The following is a 20,106-nucleotide window of genomic DNA, read 5'->3' on the forward strand; positions in this document are numbered from 1 at the left end:
TTTACTCTTATTTTATTGTTTAATGCTTTTAAAAACCACCAAACAATCTTTTTTGCCTGCCTGACTAAGCTAGTCATTCAACCATTGTTGCTCAATTCATCAATCCTTGTGGGATCGATCCTCACTCACCTGAGGTATTACTTGGATGATTCGGTGCACTACTTGCCGGTTAAGTTGTGGATATTCCAAAAATTCGCACCAAGTTTTTGGGGTCGTTGCTAGGGATTGACTGTGATTGACAACTGTTAGTTGTTTGATTGCTTATATTAGGCATTTTCAGTTTTTGATTTCTTTTTATTTTTGTTTTGCTTTTTAAAATTTTTGAAAATTTAATTCTTATTTTAGTTAAAATTTTTCCTTAATTTTTGAAATTAAGTTTGGTGTCCCTAGTTATTTTATTTTCTTCTCCATTTATTTTCTTATAAATTTCGAAAAAAAAGAATCTCTGTTCTTTCTTCTTTACTTTTGTTTACCACATGGTGCGTTTAATTTTCTTTAGTGTTTTGTGCTGAGGAACAATAATGGAGAGGGATCACATGGGTTACTACTCACACCCAAGGAATGATTCAAATTACTATGGATGGAGGAATTATCCAGACTTTGGTTGGGAAAGTCAAGACCAAAGAAACTTCAGTGCTCCATATTCCATCTATCAAGAACCACCATCTTCTCACTCATATCAAGAACCACCATCTCCATATTCATACCAAGAACCACCACCTCTCTATCCATACCAAGAACCATGCTCCTTTTACTCATATCAAGAGCCACCATCTCATTATTTATATCAAGAATCATCATCTCCTTATTCATATCAAGAACTACCAGCTTTAGAGCTTACCATAAAAGAATTAAGGGATGCCACTCAAAGTTGCATACATGATATGAGAATAAGTGTCAAAAATATAGAGGGGTATGTGGAGGTGATTATCAAGCATTGGGCAGTGACAGAGAATGCCAGGGAGGGCGCTGAACACCCAGGAGTAGAGCTAGGAAGGGCGCTGAATGCCCATGAAAAATTAGAGAATGCCCCCTCAAGGCATCCAGATAACTCTTTTCCGATCTCTCTTGATACACATCCTGCTTTACTCAAGGCTCCCGAATACAAGCCTAAGTGGCTCATGCCATACCCTCAAAGGGTACAAGAGGTGGCACAAGAACATGCAAAGTCCCTCTCAAAAGAATCATTGCAGACTCATACAAAAAGTGAGGGAATCATTTAAAGGAGTTCATCCTCGAGTGAATAAAAAAGCTACATAGGGGTTAATTTAATTGAATCATCAATCCAAGAAGTTCTTGATGAAGGGGTCCTTCCAAACACTGTACAACACTCAAGCCCTGAAAGAGAAGAAGAGTTAGAAGTACAAGAGCAAGAAAAAGAGGCCCCTGTACCAAGTGAAACCCCAATGAAGAAGGAGGTTGTAAGGGAGAAAAACATTTATGGGAATTTACACTCCAATGAATCAGAGAGTGGCATAGAGGGTGAGTTCATTGAACCACCAATTCAAGAGGTTCTTGACGAAGGGTACACTCCATCCATCACACAACACCCAAGTCCTGAATTCAGAGTGGTAAAAGATAATCAAAGAAAGCATTGAAAATGGGATTGTGACCAAGGAACAAAAGACCACATCTATAAAAGAAAGAAAATCAACAAAAAGCAATCCAACCCTTACCGCAACAAGCACTGTGAATCAAGTTGACAACAACAAAAGAAATTAAAGCTTGTTAGGAGGAATTCAAATCTGAGAGCACTAATCTTCTCCTTTTTTCTCTTGGAGTCATTTCTTTCAACCGACTGAAAGAAGAGGAAGAAAATTCAACAATCAAGTGTCAAGCTAATGACATTAAAGTAGCGCTTGTTGGGAGACAACCCAACCATAAGTATCCTTAAGTTAATTTCTGTTTTATTTCAGTTTTATTTTAGTTTGATTCTTATTTTTCATTGATTCTCATAGTTTTCCTAGGTTTAATCTAGTTTGTGATCATGTACAGTACTTAGAACAGGGACAGGATGACTCAGAAGGAAAAACAGAACGCTCTTGAGCAAGAAGGCTCTGGCGCTAAACGCCCAGCCTGGCGTTTAGCGCCAGAGAGGAGGCAAGCAGTCCTGGCATTTAACGCCAAAAGAGGACCAAGTGAGTATGGGCGTTTAACGTCCAAAATAGGTGTTCCCTTCCAAATTCTATCCCCTTCGGGCATTTCACGCCCATAATGAGCGTTTAACGCCACCAAGGGGTCATCCAAAAAAAAAGTTTTAAATTTAAGTTTTTCTTCCCCCTCTATCACTCTTATCTTCTTTTGTATTATTTTTACTCATCCATGTGCTCTTCATGTCCCTCCCCATTTCAGTTTTCTTTACTTGAGGACAACCAAACTTTTAAGTATGGTAGAGCGAGCTCTTGGGTTATATTATCATCAATGACACCAAAGGGAGGTGAATCATCTTCATGGAAGAGCACAGCCTGAGGAGGGAGCAGCAGCCACCATGATTGAGGTGGTTGAGTTTCATTATCCCTTGCCTTATCTTATCTTCTGTTTTTCCAATATTTTTAGCTTATTTCCTATTTTCTGTTCTAACTTTTGCATGATCACTAGTAGGATGTCCTTGTTTTCTAGTTTAGTTCTTTATTTAGTTATTTTATGTTTATTTTGAAAGATGTCTCATGTATTACTTACTAAACTTAAACAAAACTCTAAAGAAAAAGAAGTAGTAAAAATGCATGAGATTTTGGGTTATATATTTCGTGATTCTAGTTACTTTGAAATGGAGGCACCATCTCTATTCTGAATATATAAATTAACTGTGCATATTTGATATTGGAGTTGAGTATATTGGTTCTCGAGGAACAAGAACTTAGAGAAATATTATTGATTCTCTAAATTAAGAAAAAAAGATTGATTCTTGAAGTAAAACAAATAGTAAAAGAATGGAGATATAAAGAAAAATCAAAAGAAAATGCCCAAGTCTTTGAGCATCAATGGGTAGGAGGGTCAAAATTGATCTAAAGCTCAAAAGAGTGCTTTTTCCTAACCATATGCTTGTGGTGTGAAAGTGTCAAGTAACCCTTGAGACTTAATACTTAAAGTTGTAACTCATTGCTGTTATAGAGTATGTCTAAGGCTCTGAGTACCACTGTCTGGGAGAAGTAAAAAGAAAAATTCGAAACTAAAGAGTTTCCCAGTTAAGTGCTTGTGGTGTTCTTGTTTCAAGTTAAGCTTGAAGACAAAATACTTAGAGTCATGGCTAGGCTAAAGGTGCAAAGCACCAAAGAAAAGAAAGAAAAAGCTATGTTCAAGGATCAATTAGAGCCTAAAGAAGAGAATTCATAATATCATCCGAGTTCTAGTTCTTGAGGGCATCAACACTTCTGAGCTTCAAAGGATAGTGAGATGCCGAAGCTATTCAGATTAGAGTATCATTAGCCCCACTCAATAACTAGACCTGAGCTTAAATGACAACTCAAGTCTCAGATATTTTCTCTTCTTGGTCCTATATTATTTTGGTTGCTTGAGGACAAGCAACAATTTAATTTTGGTGTTGTGATGTGTGAGTATCTTATACCCTTTTTCCCTTCATTTTCTAGTTATTTTTAGATAGATTTTATTAAATTTTATTATATTTTAGTGTAAAAATCCTCTTTGGATGCTACTTTAAGTTCTTTTGGTGTTTTTATGATTTCAGGTGAAATTTGGGTGAATTTGGCAGAGTTTTGTGCAAGAACAAAGAAAGGATAGTGAGATGCTGTCAATCCTGACCTCCTTACATTCCAACGGGCATAACTTGAGTTACAGAGGTCAAATTGATGCTGTTTTAATGTCGTTGGAAAGTCAACTTTCAGAGCTTTCCAATGATATATAATACTTTATACTTTTCTTCTAGAATCATTGCCAAATCTGGTGCTAAATGCCGATCCTGGCGTTTAGCACCCAAGAGGGACAGAACCATCGCTAGAACTTCCCCCTCTCGGTGCTGAACGTCCACCAAAACGCCAGAATTGCCCACTCTCAGCGGTGAACCCCATTTTGGCACTAAACAGCAGTAGTACGGGTCCAACCTCACTCATAGAGCATCTTTAGTTGGATTTAGCTCTTAATTGTTATCTTATCTTTTATTTCTGTAATTTTTATTTACAAACAAAATCTTTTAGGTTTAGAATTCAAGTTTCAAATCAAAAGATTTGATTTGATCTAGATTTGATTTTATTTTGATTTAGTTTGAATTTGAATTCTAGATTTAGTTTTAGAAGTTTTTTTTACTATAAATAGGGGACTTCCTTCCTCCCTAGAGAACACACTCGATCTCTCCTCTGGGAGGGGGACTCTTCACTTCTGCATTTTCATATTTTTCTGTAAGTATGAGCAACTAAACCTCCTGGTTAAGGTTAGGAGCTTTGTTTATTTCTATGGATTAGAACTATTATTCTTCTATTTTAATTAATGTTTTGATTCAATTCTAAAGATTGTTTTCGTTCTTAATCTTATGAATTGGGTGGAACGAGAGTATGACCCTTTTCTACTTGAGTTTTTGTGATTTTTGAGGGAGTTATCTCGCTTGAACTACAGCTTGAAAACAAATAATTCCTCCTAAATTGCTAATTACATGAACTAATTGAGATATGTGATATAAAATCCTGTTAGCTTTGGGTAATTATGGTTTTTGTAGCGCTAAACTAGTTTTCTAAACTTCACCCTCTAATCTGAGTTATGTGACCACGAGAGTGGCGGTTGATGAAGGTTAGAGGAGGCTAAATCACTAAGAGATTATAGTTTAGACACTTATGGTTTGCCATATAATGAATCATTCATTGTTAAAATAGTTGGTAAGACGTTTTAATCCGAAAAGATAAACATTTCTAAAACCTTAACTGTTTTCTCATTTTGTTTTCACACTAAATTCATTATTTGCTTTCTTTACTCTTATTTTATTGTTTAATGCTTTTAAAAACCACTAAACAATCTTTTTTGCCTGCTTGACTAAGCCAGTCATTCGATCATTGTTGCTCAATCCATTAATTCTCGTGGGATCGATCCTCACTTACCTGAGGTATTACTTGGACGATCCGGCGCACTTGCCGGTTAAGTTACGGATATTCCAAAAATTCGCACCATTCAGGAATAATTTGGAGTGTCTTGGTTGCTTTGGGACTCTTCCTGTTTGGTCCATAAAGAGGTGCGAGCTCTTTGTGGTTTGACATGGCCTAGTCTTAGCTTGGGAGTGTGGTTTTCGACAGGTTATTTGTGAAACAGATAGTTTAGATGTCTTCCTTCTTCTAGGTGGTATTTGAAATTCTGATAATGCTTGTGACATCGATCTTTTAAACAAAATCCAAGACCTGCTAATTCGACATTGGAATGTTCAGTTTGATCTTATCAAGTGTGATGCTAATAGCGCCGTTGATTGGCTAACCAAACCTAGTGCAAAGGATAACAGAGATTACTTGGTGTGGTTAGAGTTTGGGGAGACGCCAGACCATCTCTTTTAGAGAGACATTGCTAAACTTTTTTAACTTTTTTTCTCTTATTGTCTTTTAGTTCTTGTTTAATTTTTTTAAACACCAAAAAGTAGAAATTATTTTTGTCAACGTTCTAATGATTCGGATGCAGAATTAATAATTTATCCTATAAATTATTTCAAAAAAAATGATAGTAACATTTAAATCTAGAATAAATTTTATTCAATTAGATTGATTAGTTTTGTTGGTTTATGTGTAAAAAATAGATATTAGTTTAAATAAAAAGAATTTTAATTTGATAAATATATAGAAAATTTTAATAAGAATAAGAAGCAATTAATTACAGTAGCTTTCAATTGCTTATTTGATTATTTTATTACTAAATTACTTTATTTTAGAAGGAAATGAATAAAAAAATTAATTTTAATATACTAATAATATAAAAAATATTATGCATTAATTTAATTAAATTTATGTATTTAAATAATGTTTTAATAATAAATTTTAAAATTAGTTTTTTTCCCTAACATAATGATATACGATTAGTTGTTTATGTAAAAGAAAAATTTATATTAAAGACATATGAAAATTAAATTCTAAAAGAAAACATGAAACTTTATTTTAATAAATTTGATTTAAAAATTAATTTTTGGTATGAATGTATAGAATTATAGATAGATAGATTAAAAAAAAAAAGCTTATAATAACTAATAAATTAATAAATCCTAAAAAGTTTTACTTCATTACGAGATTTTTTATTTCAAGAAGGCAAGAATTAGGGGTGTATATGGCTCTGCCTGACTCGAAGGTTTAGTCCGAACTCGAGTATTTTAGGGACTAATTTAGTGTGATTTTATCGGATTTAAGGTCGGATAAAAATCTCAAAAATAGACTCGGTTATTATTTAGGGTCGAATCTAGATTAAAGCGAATTCTATGTTATATAAATTATAAGTTTATTGTTTTATTTTTAATCATATTTAGTAGAATTAAAAAATAAATAAAAAAACATGAAATTAGAATTTATAGACAAATTTAAATTTAAATATGGATATTAACTTTTCGGTAACAAGTATATTTTTTTTTATAAATAAGTGTATCATATTTTTTTGACATAAAATTTATCAAAATTCGAACTTCATCGATTTAGACCTGATTTTAGTATGATCCAAAATAATATGATTTGGTCGAGTTTAAGACCAAATAAAATATAAAAAATATACCCAATTATTAATTGAGAAATTCTTCACGTACAAGCATTTTTTTATACAAGTCTTTACAAGTCATTTATATTAACACGTTTCGAACTGTTTTCACTGCACCTCTTTCTTCTTTTTGCTGCACGTTCTTCTTCCTCTTTCTTTTTTTTTTTTCGTTTCTTGCCTTCTCTTTCTCCTTCTTCAACCGTTACTACACCGTTTCACTGCACATTCTTCTTCTTCTTGCTGCACATTCTTCTTCCTCTTCTTCTTCTTCTTTTCTTTCGTTGCTTGCCTTCTCTTTCTCCTTCTTCATTTACGTTCTTTTCTCCCTGTTTTCTTTTTTCGTTATTCTCAATTTCTATTGTTTTTTGACATCAAGCTCTGAAATCGTTTTTGAAGAAGAAGCAGCAGAAGATGAGGAGGAGAAAGAGTTCTGAATTATGCATAAGGTGTACTTCAACGAATTTTGGGTGTATTTCTTAAATCCTTTGGATGTATTTCTGTAATTATTTGGGTGTATTTCTGAAGTTCCATTATCTTCAAAACGATTTCAAAACTTGATTTCAAAAACTATGAAAATCGAAAAAAAACGAAAAAGAAGAGGAAGAAGAGGAAGAGTTCATAATACATGGTGAGTGTAGCGCTTTGAAAACAGAAAACGGTTGAATAACGCATTAAAAGGCCCGTATGTGTACCAACTTGTAAGACTTATATATCAAAAAGACCCCTATGTGTAATAACTTGTAAGACTTGTAAGTCAAAAATACTTGTATGTGTAATATGGCTCTTATTAATTTATTATGTAGAGCCGAATCCAAAATAAGACTAACCAAACTTCACCGGGCCATATACACGCGTAACAAGAACAAACCAAAGCAAGCTCCAAACTCCAAAGTCCTAACACTTGTAATTGTATTTGTGTGCGCCGTGCAAATTGCAAAACCCTACCTGAACCCTCTCAAGTTTCCACACTCACATTGATTCCACCAAACAACAATGTCTCTCAGCATTCTCCGATCGCGATCCATTTCCATCGCAGCCACCCGCCTCCTCTGCACAGCCAGTTCTGCCCCCGCTTCCGCTTCGGAGTCGGCTCCGCCACCGGAGGCCGAGCCACGCCGCCCCGGTGGCTTCCTCAAGTTCGCCGTCGGAAGCATACTCACCGGTGCCATCGCCACTGCCGGTTACGCATCTTACGGTTAGATTTCTCCCTCTTTCTCGCTTTACTTCTTTAGCGTTCTAAAGCGAGTTGTTTTTTATGTTCTATCTGTTGGCGTTGCTATTGAATCAATTTAACTCGGAAATGATAAAAAAAACAAAAACTAAATGTGCCTAATGTACTGTTGTCATTGAATAAAGTTGATATGGAAATTATTCAAAGTGGAGGTTTATGTTTTTTAATGCTGTTACTTCTTTTCTGAATATCAATCTTGGAACTTATTTTGATGTAATCTTTACGTAGATTTGAATTAGTTTGGTTATTGTTCATTGAATTATCTGTTCTTTAATAAATTTGGAGGCTTGGAGCAACTGTTTTATGCGCTTAGGACAGCTATTTGATCAAATCGATATGGAATGATAAATTTATTCCTTTTGTTTTATACATGCTTAGTGTTTTTATTGAACAAGGGCATGAGTCTTGGCGTAACAATAAGCTAGCTGCCTAGTGAGTAGTGACACGAAGATCATAAATTTAAATCTTACAAACAGCATAATTTTCTTGCAGGACCATGTAAGAACCTTGTGTGCATTGATCCTCCTTTATAGTGTTGCTATTGATCCAAATTCCAAAGTGATTTTGAATTGAGCGAAAATGAAGATTTGCTTTAATTTGTATTGGTTCTGCTCTTAAATCATTTGAAATTCCTTCTGCAGCTTACAGTTTGAATGAGATAGAAGAAAAAACTAAGTCTTTCCGTGAGTCAGTGAAGAAGAGTCCAGGTGATGGAGCTACTTCACTTGATGTGAGTATTAAGTATTTCTCCACCCTCCTTAACATTCAATCTCTTGCTCTAATTCTTTGTTTCACGGTTTTTTTTGGGAACTATTGATTCATAAATTTATTTCAAATGATATTCAGGGTTGATTAGTTGAGTATATGAAACAACTCTTGGAATGTCGCCGTTCTTGTTTGATGTTGAGAATTTGGCATCAATCGAATGTAAAAAATGTATTCACCATTTTAACAACTTTCTGCTTGGGTTCTATATGTATTTTTCTACTTGTTGTAGAAGTAAAGTTTAGCTATAACAGATTAAAGATTATATTATTTTAGTACTTGAAATGGCAATCTTTTTAATACCTGATGACACTAAACATTGATCCATTTCGGTTTAAGCACCACATGATTGATCTTGTTCCTACGGATTTTGGGGAAAAAATGTGATTGAGATTGACTGGCTATTATTCTTGGTTTTGGTTTAGTAGATTGTGCTTGAAGTTTTTCCCATTATATTGAGTTGGAGGACTAACATGATTATGCTAGTAACTCAGTAATTGCCTGGTCCATTAGGATCTTTCATTGCCAATCTTACACTTTTACATAGCTTTTGGTTCCATTCTTTTTGAAAAGATAAATTACAATTATCTCTTCACTTCAGTCTTTCTTTATAGGCCAGAAGAATCACGTTAGGGATAACATGTTCTTGTGTATATGTTTCTGCAGAAATTTCAAGGGTTGCTATACTCTGCAGCAATGACAGGTTTTCCCTCAACCTCAAGCTATATGATGTTTGCATCTTGCGTTATATATGTGTGCTGCTTCTTTAAAAGAATTATCTGTCTTCTACTTTCTTCATATGATTGATTTGGATGATTTCTATAGTTAGTTTTGGTGGTTCTTCAAGTAGCCCTGTTTCTTTTTTTATCCATGAACTGAAAATAATGCTTAAATATAAGTCTCTGGGTTTTTGTGGACCTAGTTGTAGAATAATTAGCTGCAACAGATGCTTTAGTGATGTAATTGATGGTAACACACTAACACATAATTGATGGTTGAGTTCCATCACAAACCCCTACTATTTTGTTCATAGTAAGGACCTTGAAAAAAGGGCAGCCCAGTGCACAAGCATCCTGCGTTAACGCAGGGTCCAGGGAAGGGCCGCACTCAAAGGGTGTAATGTACGCAATCTAACCTGATGTTTATTCATAGTAAGGACCTAATTAATTTTTTTTATCTAGTATGGAGATATATGCATGCGTCTTTTATGTGTGTGGCCTGACGAGATTGGTAGGGAACTTGATTTTAGGCTCTAGTGAGAACAACAATAAAAGGCTCCAATGAGAAAAGTCAATTGGATAGAAGATTGTCCAATTAATAATGGAAGAAGACCATTATACATATAAAAAAATGAAAAAGAAAAAGGGAATACCATTATGAAAATTTTAAGTCCTTTTATTGAGCAGATTGTGTGAGTGGTCTATGTATCCAATTCCCCTTTGTTGGATGAGACTTTGTTGTTGTTGTTAATGTGATATGGTACGAGGACATTCTTTTAGCCACCTGACCAACCGAAAAGATTACCCTCTTGATCAAATAATAAATTCAATTGATTAGATACGAAGGGCTTAAAGAAGGAGGCAGTAGAGAGTAGGTATGAAAGGCAACTAAAACATTGAAATTGGGACAGTCAATTAGGACACGTTTGGTTAGGATTCTAGTTCTATTCTTAAGTTCAAGGGAGAAGTTTTCTTTTCTTTGCCCTTAATCTCAGTGGTAGAGAGATTAGGTTAGTGTCATTTTTCTAGTTAAAAGGTATTTGTGTAATTGGCTACTATATTTGATTATTTAATTGTTAATACTATATTCTGATGCCTAATAGAGATTCAGCTCATGGCAATTGTGATCTGCAGGGAAGATTGGTGTAGAAAAACTATTAACTTTCGGGTGCTAAAGTGCTGTGACGAGCCATACTTTATTATACTAGATGTCGGGTGGTGAAGTGCCAATAAGAGCATAAGATAGTTTTGCGAGGATGAAATTGTTGCAACGTAGGAGTTGTCATTGTACAAGAAAGATAAGATTATAATGAGTATATTCAAAATTACTGTAGTAAAGGTGGTAAAAGCATGTCTAAAGTAGTGTGGTTTGGACATGTTCAAAGGAGAGCAATAAAATCATTTGTTAGGACCATGGGCCATTAATTAGAGTTATTGAGAGACCATTTCATTTGTTTAGCAGAGTTGATCAACGGAGGATGGTGATACTTTATGGTATTGGTGAAAAGGAGGGAAATGCCTTTCATTTTGAGTAGGAGAGATAATGGATTTTATTTTTGTTTTGTTTTGGAGGGGGTGGGTGGAGCTTTCGGCTAGGACATACAAGAATAATTGAGAGGAAAAGAAATAGTTATAATGTAAATGTAATGTAATTATTTTTTAATTAAATTTAATAAATTCGCCCTACTTGCTTTCCCGTTATTTTCCCTCCTTTCCTCTCATCAAGCTAATGAGAGTGGTGGCCATTCTTACATTCCCTTCCCGATCCCTTTTCCGATATTATCTGCATCCAACAGTACTTAAATGATTAAAATGAATTTAGAGCTAAATATTTCACAATTACTTGGTTTGTACTAGAACATGATGGGTTTTGTTTTATTCATGTAATTAATTCTTCCTGGTGGTAAAAGGACTGCTATTGGTGGTGATAGTTATTAACAGCATTTGATTGTTTTATATGTAACATCTCAGTGCCTGTTAAAGCGATAGAGCTCTATTTGGATACAAGAAAGTTAGTTGAAGAACAAGTTCGGGTACGTGTACAGTTTTCTTCTATAAATGTGATTTTAGTATGAATTTTTTTTTACCATTATTTAAATAACAGTATGATCTTTTTACTGATCATTAGAGCTACACGGAGCCACATGCAGAGAAGCTTCTTCCAGATTTGTTACCTCCCGAGCAACATGCGTTTACACTTGTTCTGGATCTCAATGAGACATTGATTCATTATATATGGACGGTAAGGCTTCAACTGTAAGTCACCTTAAATGAATAATTAGACTGATTGGTAGCATATTCTTTTAGGTAACCATTTATTCTATACACGGTTACACAGATTTTTTATCTCTTCGTGACTTGCCACTGCTGCTTACTTAGGGATGTGTTGTATGAAACTGGTTTGTATTTTTGTTTGATATGTACAGCGAGAGACAGGCTGGCAGACATTTAAGAGACCTGGTGTTGATGCATTCTTGGAACATCTTGCTCACTATTATGAAATTGTCGTCTACAGCGATGAACAAAATATGGTAAGTTGATATTGTTTCTCCCTTTGATGACAGATATGTTACTTTTATGACAGATTAGTCATTTGTTGTTTCAATATATTTATTTTATTTTCCCAGTTTGTTGACACTGTCATGGAAAGGCTGGATACCAACCATTATGTACGATATAGGCTAGCAAGGACAGCTACAAAGTATCAAGATGGGAAACATTTCAGAGTATGCTTAAGTTATTATTCTTGTGTTCGCTCATATTATATCCTTGTTCTTGCTGTTCTTTACTTTATTGTCTCAAATTGTCTGTGATCTTATTGTTCTTTAATGTGCATGTTGCTTCATGATAATTAGCTGTGAATTCCCAATGTTGAAGAATAAAACCTTGAATTTTGTATGCATGTTGCTTAATGATAATGGAAGGGAATTATCTGATGCAGAGTAGAGTTGGATGAAGAGTGAAGATTGTAACTAAATTTGTGAGGAGAGTGTGCATTGCATGTGATTTTTTATTTTTTCCTACATTATAAAATGTACGATCTACACGCTTCATTAAAAGTGCTTTGATAAAAGTGACTAACATGTTTGTAAAAAAACATATATATTTTGATGTTCTTGTAACTTGTTCTTTTACTCGCCTTGCTTGGCAGGATCTTTCAAAATTAAACAGGGATCCTGCAAAAGTTCTCTATTTAAGTGGCCATGCTTTCGAAAGTTGCCTTCAACCTGAGAACTGTGTCCCAATTAAGCCATGGCAGCAGACCGATAAAGATGATACAGCTCTGTTGGATTTTATACCATTTCTTGAGTGTAAGCACTTAGTTATGATATGTTCAACCACTAACTCTAATTATCAGCACAGATGGTGTCTTATATTGCATTAGTTATTTCCTTTGTGTAGTTGTTGCCCGTAGTAGTCCAGCTGATATAAGGCAAGTGCTAGCATCTTATCAGGGATGTGATATTCCAGCTGAATTCATTAGACGTTCCAAAGATCACCAAAGGTAATATTTGGAGTTTTCTGCATATTAAACTTAGCGAGATCAAAGATGGGTATTGTTTCTTTATATTTGTTTGGTATAATTATTGTCTGATTTCCTAGGTAATGTGTGTGTTGTGTTGTAAACTGACTTGTTGGATCTTGCTTCATGTACTAATACCGGTCTTGCATTTTTTTTTCTTTTTCTCTCGCATCCACCATATACATATACAAGTATATAGCGTAGGTTGAGTTGGAGAAACTAGCTAGAAATTAGAATTAGTCATAATGGAGGTTTTTCCCGTGTTTACACCTATTTCATCTATGAACTTGTTTGTACTGTACTAGTCTGTAATCTGCACTGGGTGTTTCTATCTTCAAATCAGATTATTTCTGTGCAGGTAGTTTGACACTAAGTTCTCTCATGTAAACTATATTCCCATTAGTCCAATAGACTCCGGATATTGATAGTTCATGCCAGAATGTTCCTTCGATGGATGGATCACTTTTCGGTGATTGAAGGATTCTATTTATGTACATGATTTTGCAAGTTCATTGATCCTGTCATTAACTCCCTGTTTTTTTCCTGAACGTTTCCAATGATGCAGGAAAATGCAAGAGCAGAAAGGTCGAGGTCGCTTCTGGAAAAATTGATCTCAGGATTAACGTAAAAATGGAAAAATGATTGCGCTTCCTCATTGCTGCAAGATGAGAATATTTTTAGTTTCATTGCAAGTTGATGATAATGATGAGTGATTACATTGTAATTGATTTTAGAGAAACATTAGCCCACATGATTTTTCAATTTCTCCGTTTGCACTTTTTTCCCCTCATAAAGGGAGAGAAAAACTGTGTTGTCTCTCTCCCCCTCGAAAAAGTTCAGTGTAAAAGGGGTCTCAAAATTCTAGGAGAACCAGTAGGATTCATCTAGAGAGAAAAATGTAAATTTTTGGTTTTTTTTCCCCAATATTTTGCCTTCTGTTGAAATTCTGTTCCTGCCCAATTTATAAATTTCAGCTAGCTTTTTGTTTGTCAAATACAGCTTGGTCGTTCATTCTTTGCTTCCAACTTTTTACTTTTGTAGTTGGGTCTTAGATTTTTAGCAAATCTAAGTGGTTGGATATCTAATGATTTTGGAGTGAAACTTACTCCTCTTATGAGTATCAGTTTTTAAAAGTGCATCAAAGATTTTTTTAATTGAACAAAACAATAAGAAAAAAAAGTAAAACAAATTTTTTTCAATTGAACAAAACAATAAAAGAAAATCCGAAAGAAAAGTAAAACAAATTTAAAAGTAAAATGATTAAAATTGGAAGGAATAACATTGAATTTAAATAAAGCAGTACTTTCGACAAGATTGAAGGATTTTGAAATCGAAAACAAAGTGCTGAATGTTAAAAGAAAACAGAAAGAATAAACTTGCTTGAAAGATAAATTTGCAATAAAATAAAGATTACAAAGAACTTAAATGAAATTTAAAAGATATGGAAGGAATCCTACATAAAAGAAAGCTCTTTACAGACTCAGAAAATCGCTGGGGATGTGAGTGTGCGAGAGTGTTTTCTGAAAACAAATTCTAACCCTTTTTTCTTAGAAACCTTCACCTATTTATAAGGGTCTTCGACCAATCAAATTCAAATATAATTCCCACGTGCATTAATCTTTGAGTAACCGTTTCCGCTCTCTTGCACAATGTGGGTAACTACCACTAATTAGCTTCACTTATCAACTTCTTCATTTCTTCGATTACTTTATTCTCCCTCGATGAGTCCTTATCCATCGAAATTCACTCCCTTGTCGATATGCCATCCTCGATAAGCCCCATGAAGCAAGTTTCTACTTCAAAGCTCATAACTTATTTATTTTTCGACTAACACGTACGGAGTTGATGGATAATAAAATTGTTTGGATGTTGATTTATACATATATGAGTTATATTGTTTGAAATGTGGAATGTTGGAATGAAATTGATACAAGGGAGTATTGGTATGTTGTGGAAGAGATGGAATGGATATGGGGTTGTTTTGGTCATAATTGATGTCGTTTTGAAATGGAAAACTTTGGGTTGGGTTGAGGTTTTTGGTAAAAATAGAGGTTTGGTACTTTTGATAAAAATTGATTTTTAACCAAACTTCGACGGGCTATAACTCGAGTTTCGAATCCTCAATTTTTGTCAAACTTATTTCAAATAAAAATTGGGTCTGTGAAGTTTATGCCGTTTAAAGAACAGACTAAAAATTATTTTTAACGAAAAAGTTATGCGCGCCAGAAGTTTACTGTGTAAAAGAGAATTCTGCAGGACTTAACAGCTTTTTAACACTTTTGAGGGGTATGCGTATGCAAACACATACGCGACGCGGACTCTGGGCTCTGCCCAGACGTCCCCCGTACGCGGGCGTGTGCATGCGTACGCAGAATGTGAGAATTTATAGGCTCGCATACGCGGGCAGTGCCAAACGATGCGGGAAGTTTTCCCTGCCCAAGGGGCTCGCATACGCGGACAACTGTTGCATACGCAAGAATGGCAAATGACACCTCCGTGTACGCGAAACATGGCATGCATACGCGAAATCCATGTTTTGGCCAAATGTGATATTTTTGGATGTTTAACCAAATCTCTAGTTTTTCAAACATTTTTTTCCTTGTTTAAGGTCTGTTAGTGAGCCTTTAAATCTTAGAATGAGGTTGAGTCTGTTAAATAAGTTGGGGAGATATTTGGAAGGATTTTGCAAAGTGTTAGCTGAAGTAAAAAGGTGTTGGTAATGTTGAATGAGAGGAGATTGACGAGGATGATGGAAGTAATGATGATTTGTAATTAAATGAGGTATATGTGACCAGTTAAGAGGTGGTGGCATTGTCCACTTGCTCTGGGTAAGAGATGAGGAAGAAGAACAATGAGAATAATTGATTGTGATTAGCAGGATAATGATTATGATTGAAAAATGTGACGGGTACTATATTCCAAGAGTGTACTGGGCATTATATCCTTGATAGGTAGTGACTGTGACTATGATGAGGTGGATTGAAGAATGATTATGTTAAGTTACGTTTTTCGTTGTGATACTGGTTGTGTATAATCTATTATGTTTATGTTGCATCATTTTCTCTCTGTTGTAAAGTGTGTCAACCCATGAGTGTGACGGACACTATATCCCAAGAGTGTGGGAGCACTTTACCCTGGGAAGTGTGTCGGACACTATATCCCAAGTGTGGCGAGCACTATATCTCAAGAGCGTAGCAGGTGCTATATCCCAAGAGTGTGGGAATACTTTATCTCGGAAAATACGGCTGGCACTATATCCCATGAGTGTGATGGGCACTATATCCCAAGAGTGTGGATGCACGTCAGAGAGACGATATCCGGGTTAGCTGTCGGATGTGTCGGGTTCTGGCAAAATAACCGACACGTGAGTTCATGGCCAGTAGGACAGGTATATATCATGTGAATTTGTATGTTTCGCTTGAGTTTGCATTGTTTTAGTTTGTTTAACTACTTTATCCCTGCTTATCTGCTACTTGTTCTACTTGCTGTAACTGCTATATATACTTGTGTTTTACTTATCTGTTTTGTATGTGTTTGCAACTGAGAGATCCCTCATGTTGGTGGAGGTGACGCTGAGGATTGTTCCACTAATGTTTCGGAGGGTTGAATGAGGCAGAAAGTGAAGTATTGAGTTAGGGTTAGATTTAGAACTTGAGTCTCCTTAGATAGATTACCGAGATTTTCTGATTTAGAATTAATCTTAAGTTTAAATATGAGTGTCGGAGTTCTAGGAATGCCTCTGGCTTTCCCATGGCCTTTTATATTAACTATGCGGGCACCTTTACCATAGTGAGAACTCCCGATTCTCATTCCATACATCTATTGTTGTCTTTCAGATGCAGGTTGGGAGACACCTCACTGAGCATCTGGAGACTTTCAAGAAGTGAAGAACTATATTTGGATTTATCGTTATAGATTGTATTTGTATACATGTATGTTCATAGTTATTCTCCGCACCTTGTATTTTGCCCTCTTAGAGGTTGCCTATGGAAAAACAAGAGTTTATAATGTAGTTTGAGTAATGTTTTGGGGTTGTATATATATATATATACTCTGGCTGGCCTTAGCTTTGTAGGTTGAGCTTAGAGCTTGATTTTACTTATCTGTTGAAACTATATATATGAAACCAAAAGGTTATCAGCCAAAAACTAAACAAAACCACATTAATTTATATTAATAATTAATTTTAAATTTTTTAAATTCAAAATTTAAAAAATTTAAAATTAATTAAGTAAACCTAATTAAAACCTATAAAAACATTCCTCTTCTCTCTCACATTAACCTATCCACCTCCAACAATCACACACAGATCTCTCCCTCTCACCAATGCTGCTGAAGCGCCGACGACTTCCATGCTCTCCGCGACGCCCTCAACAAGCGCATCCAAGACAACTGCTTCAACACCAGTGCGACCACCTTCTACCCGGTCCTGAACATCCTAACGCGCGAGAAAGCCAATTATAAAAAAACAAACGAAGGAGGGTAGCTGGCGGCGGTTTCAAACCAAAGCTTGGCTAGGCGAGCTTAAACGGGAGATTCTTGCACCGTGAAATCGAAGAAGCGCGCTGCATCAAACTCGTAATCGAGGTCGATTTCGTAAGCCACATTAACGTCATTCTCTATTTCCATGTCTTCCTCCTTCTCCTCCATCGTTGTGGTGGTTATCATCATCGTTGCCACCGCCTATTGCGATTGCGGGTTATGAACCTCCGAATAGAACTCGTTGAAGAAAATGCACGGTTGAATGTTGATAGCTACTGTTACTGTTAGCTAGTCAAGCTACTGAGTACTGAGAGGGATTTTACATTTGAATACCAAATCGCCTCATTATTCAATTTAATTAAATATTATATAATATAATAATAGTGTTTTGTATTTTTTTATTAATTATAAAAAAATATTTATTTAATATAAAAAAAACATCATAATACTTAATAAAAGAAACATCTAATTATATTTTAGCAAAAATAATTAAATATCTATAAAATTTAAAAAAATATATGAAAAAAGAAACATTCAATTATATTTTAGCAAAAATAATTAAATATTTATAAAATTTAAAAAATATAAAATTCTTAAAGAAATAGGAACATTCACATTTGCAATACAAAAAAATTCGAAAAATATATAAAAAAACATCCATTTAGTATGAAAAAGAAACATTCTAATACTTAGCAGAAGAAACATCCATATATATTAACTCATAGATATTTTAGATTTACCAAAAGTATTTGGCTGATTTTTGGCTAATATCGTTTTGGTTCCCTAGCATTACTCATATATATATATATATATATATATATATATATATATATATATATATATATATATATATATATATATATGCCGTTTGGTTTTCTGTATAAGCTTTCTGTCTTTCCGTTTCTCATGAGCGTTTTATCTTCGGTTTCATTTTGATCGTATCCATTCTCTTTCAAGGCTTCTAGTTACAATTTTCTTCAATTATGTCATATATATATTTTTACTTTAAGAGGTCGTAGCGCCTCGCCACCTCTGATTTACGTCATAGGCATAAAGCTCTGTGTGGTAGGGTGTTACAAAGGACACCAGAACTTTGTCCTTCTTGCCTTTGAGGAGGTTGTCTTTGCCGAACTTGTTCTTCCTTATGAGCTAACGCCTTTTTCATTCTTTCTTTTTCGAATATAGCTGCAGCATCAGCATCAAATACAGCATTACATTAAGGACATAAAGACACATTTCGATCTTTTAACTTTTGTTGCATAAAAACTCCAACAATCCTTCACTGACACCAGGATACACTACCCGAACATTAGTTCGAAATCCCCAAAGCAGTATCAAAATCAAAGGAAAGACCAACCATATTGACCTCTAAAAAGAGCCCTGCAAAATTTACGCCAGCATTGAAGAGATCAAAGTCAACAATCATGTCCTTTTTGCGATCATCAAACTTCAATCTCCCTTCTATAATTGTCTCTTGAATCAGTCCCTGAAACGGACACAATTATTAGTTGAATGGCTAGTTGCTTGATGAAATTCGCAATAGGGTTTCCCCTTTTAATCTTTTTTTGATAGCAATGTTTTTCCTTCAGGCAAAACTAATTGTTTATCTTTAAGCAACACATCAAATATTTGATCATATTTTAAATATTGAAACTATATTTCTTTCCACTCTTATGTTTTGTATCATTGGATCTATCAACATTTACAATTTTCTTAAGCAAAGAGCACACATAAGGTGGACCTTTCTTTAATTCAGCCAAATCAACTTTGGGAAACTCAAAATCAGAATCCCCACTTAAGGATTCCATCTCGACGTATGAAACTTTTTCTTTTCGAGAAAAAGCCTTACTTTTCAACCTTTTCTCACTTTTAAATTTTTTTTTCTCTTTTCGAAGAATCTCTACCTGATGCACTCTTTCTGCCAAACGAGCCAAGTCAGGAATATGAACATTAAGCAATTTTCAACGCATATAAAAGCCTAAACCTATGGTGGCTATTTTAAATACTTCACTTTCAGGAAGAGATACATAACATCGACTTCGAGCATTTTTAAAACAAAGCATAAAGTCATTGATTGATTCTCCATCCTCACGTTTCAAAGCTACCAAGTCAGTGATGGTCACATCACCACACTGATTGACTCTCATTCGAGCCAACACATCATCTGTATTTTGATCTCATCGAACAACTCGAGGAGTATCTCTTTCAAAATGCATATCACCTCCCCTGTTTTTGGGCATACCCATCCCATCCTCCTGATTTATTTGCAAATTTTGATCTCCTTCATCATAATTGACAATTCAAGCAATTCTCTCCACTTATCTAGCACGGCGCTCAAATTTTAATTCATATCAGCCATCATATGGTTCAAAATTGTAGTCATCTGCTAGGTCAATAAATTGACCAAATCGTGATGACTTTCATCAATATGTTGTTGAAAAGCATCCATCGAACTAGAAGCATTCGATGTAGAACTTAATTGATAATTTCGAGAAAATTCAGAATATAATGGAGGTATTGGATTACCACCAAAATTTGATGAATTTTCAATTCTAATTGGTGGAGCATACCCACCTATTAGTGGAGTGTAACCTAGCGAAAGACCATAAGGAGGTCAACCAGCAGTTACTGGCAGTTGCATTTGCGTCACTACAATTCGTGGGCGTTGATTTCGCCCACTATTCCCAACTGGGGATTAGTACTGTTACATTCTCCCCAATCGTACT

The 20,106-nt window shown here is 34.9% G+C and overlaps 1 protein-coding gene across 1 annotated transcript; it reads left to right on the forward strand.

Annotated features, from left to right (window-relative positions):
- The first annotated feature begins 7,478 nt into the window (after positions 1-7,478).
- LOC112720140 (mitochondrial import inner membrane translocase subunit TIM50) lies at positions 7,479-13,892 on the forward strand. Its single transcript, XM_025770970.2, has 10 exons — positions 7,479-7,855; positions 8,533-8,621; positions 9,323-9,359; positions 11,347-11,408; positions 11,504-11,617; positions 11,802-11,906; positions 12,003-12,101; positions 12,527-12,686; positions 12,778-12,880; positions 13,464-13,892. Exons 1-10 carry the CDS (start codon positions 7,654-7,656, stop codon positions 13,507-13,509), a joined length of 1,017 nt encoding a protein of 338 aa, XP_025626755.1. The 5' UTR covers positions 7,479-7,653; the 3' UTR covers positions 13,510-13,892.
- Positions 13,893-20,106: the final 6,214 nt, after the last annotated feature.

Source organism: Arachis hypogaea, chromosome 11, assembly GCF_003086295.3.
Source record: "Arachis hypogaea cultivar Tifrunner chromosome 11, arahy.Tifrunner.gnm2.J5K5, whole genome shotgun sequence".
Lineage (NCBI taxonomy): Eukaryota > Viridiplantae > Streptophyta > Magnoliopsida > Fabales > Fabaceae > Arachis > Arachis hypogaea.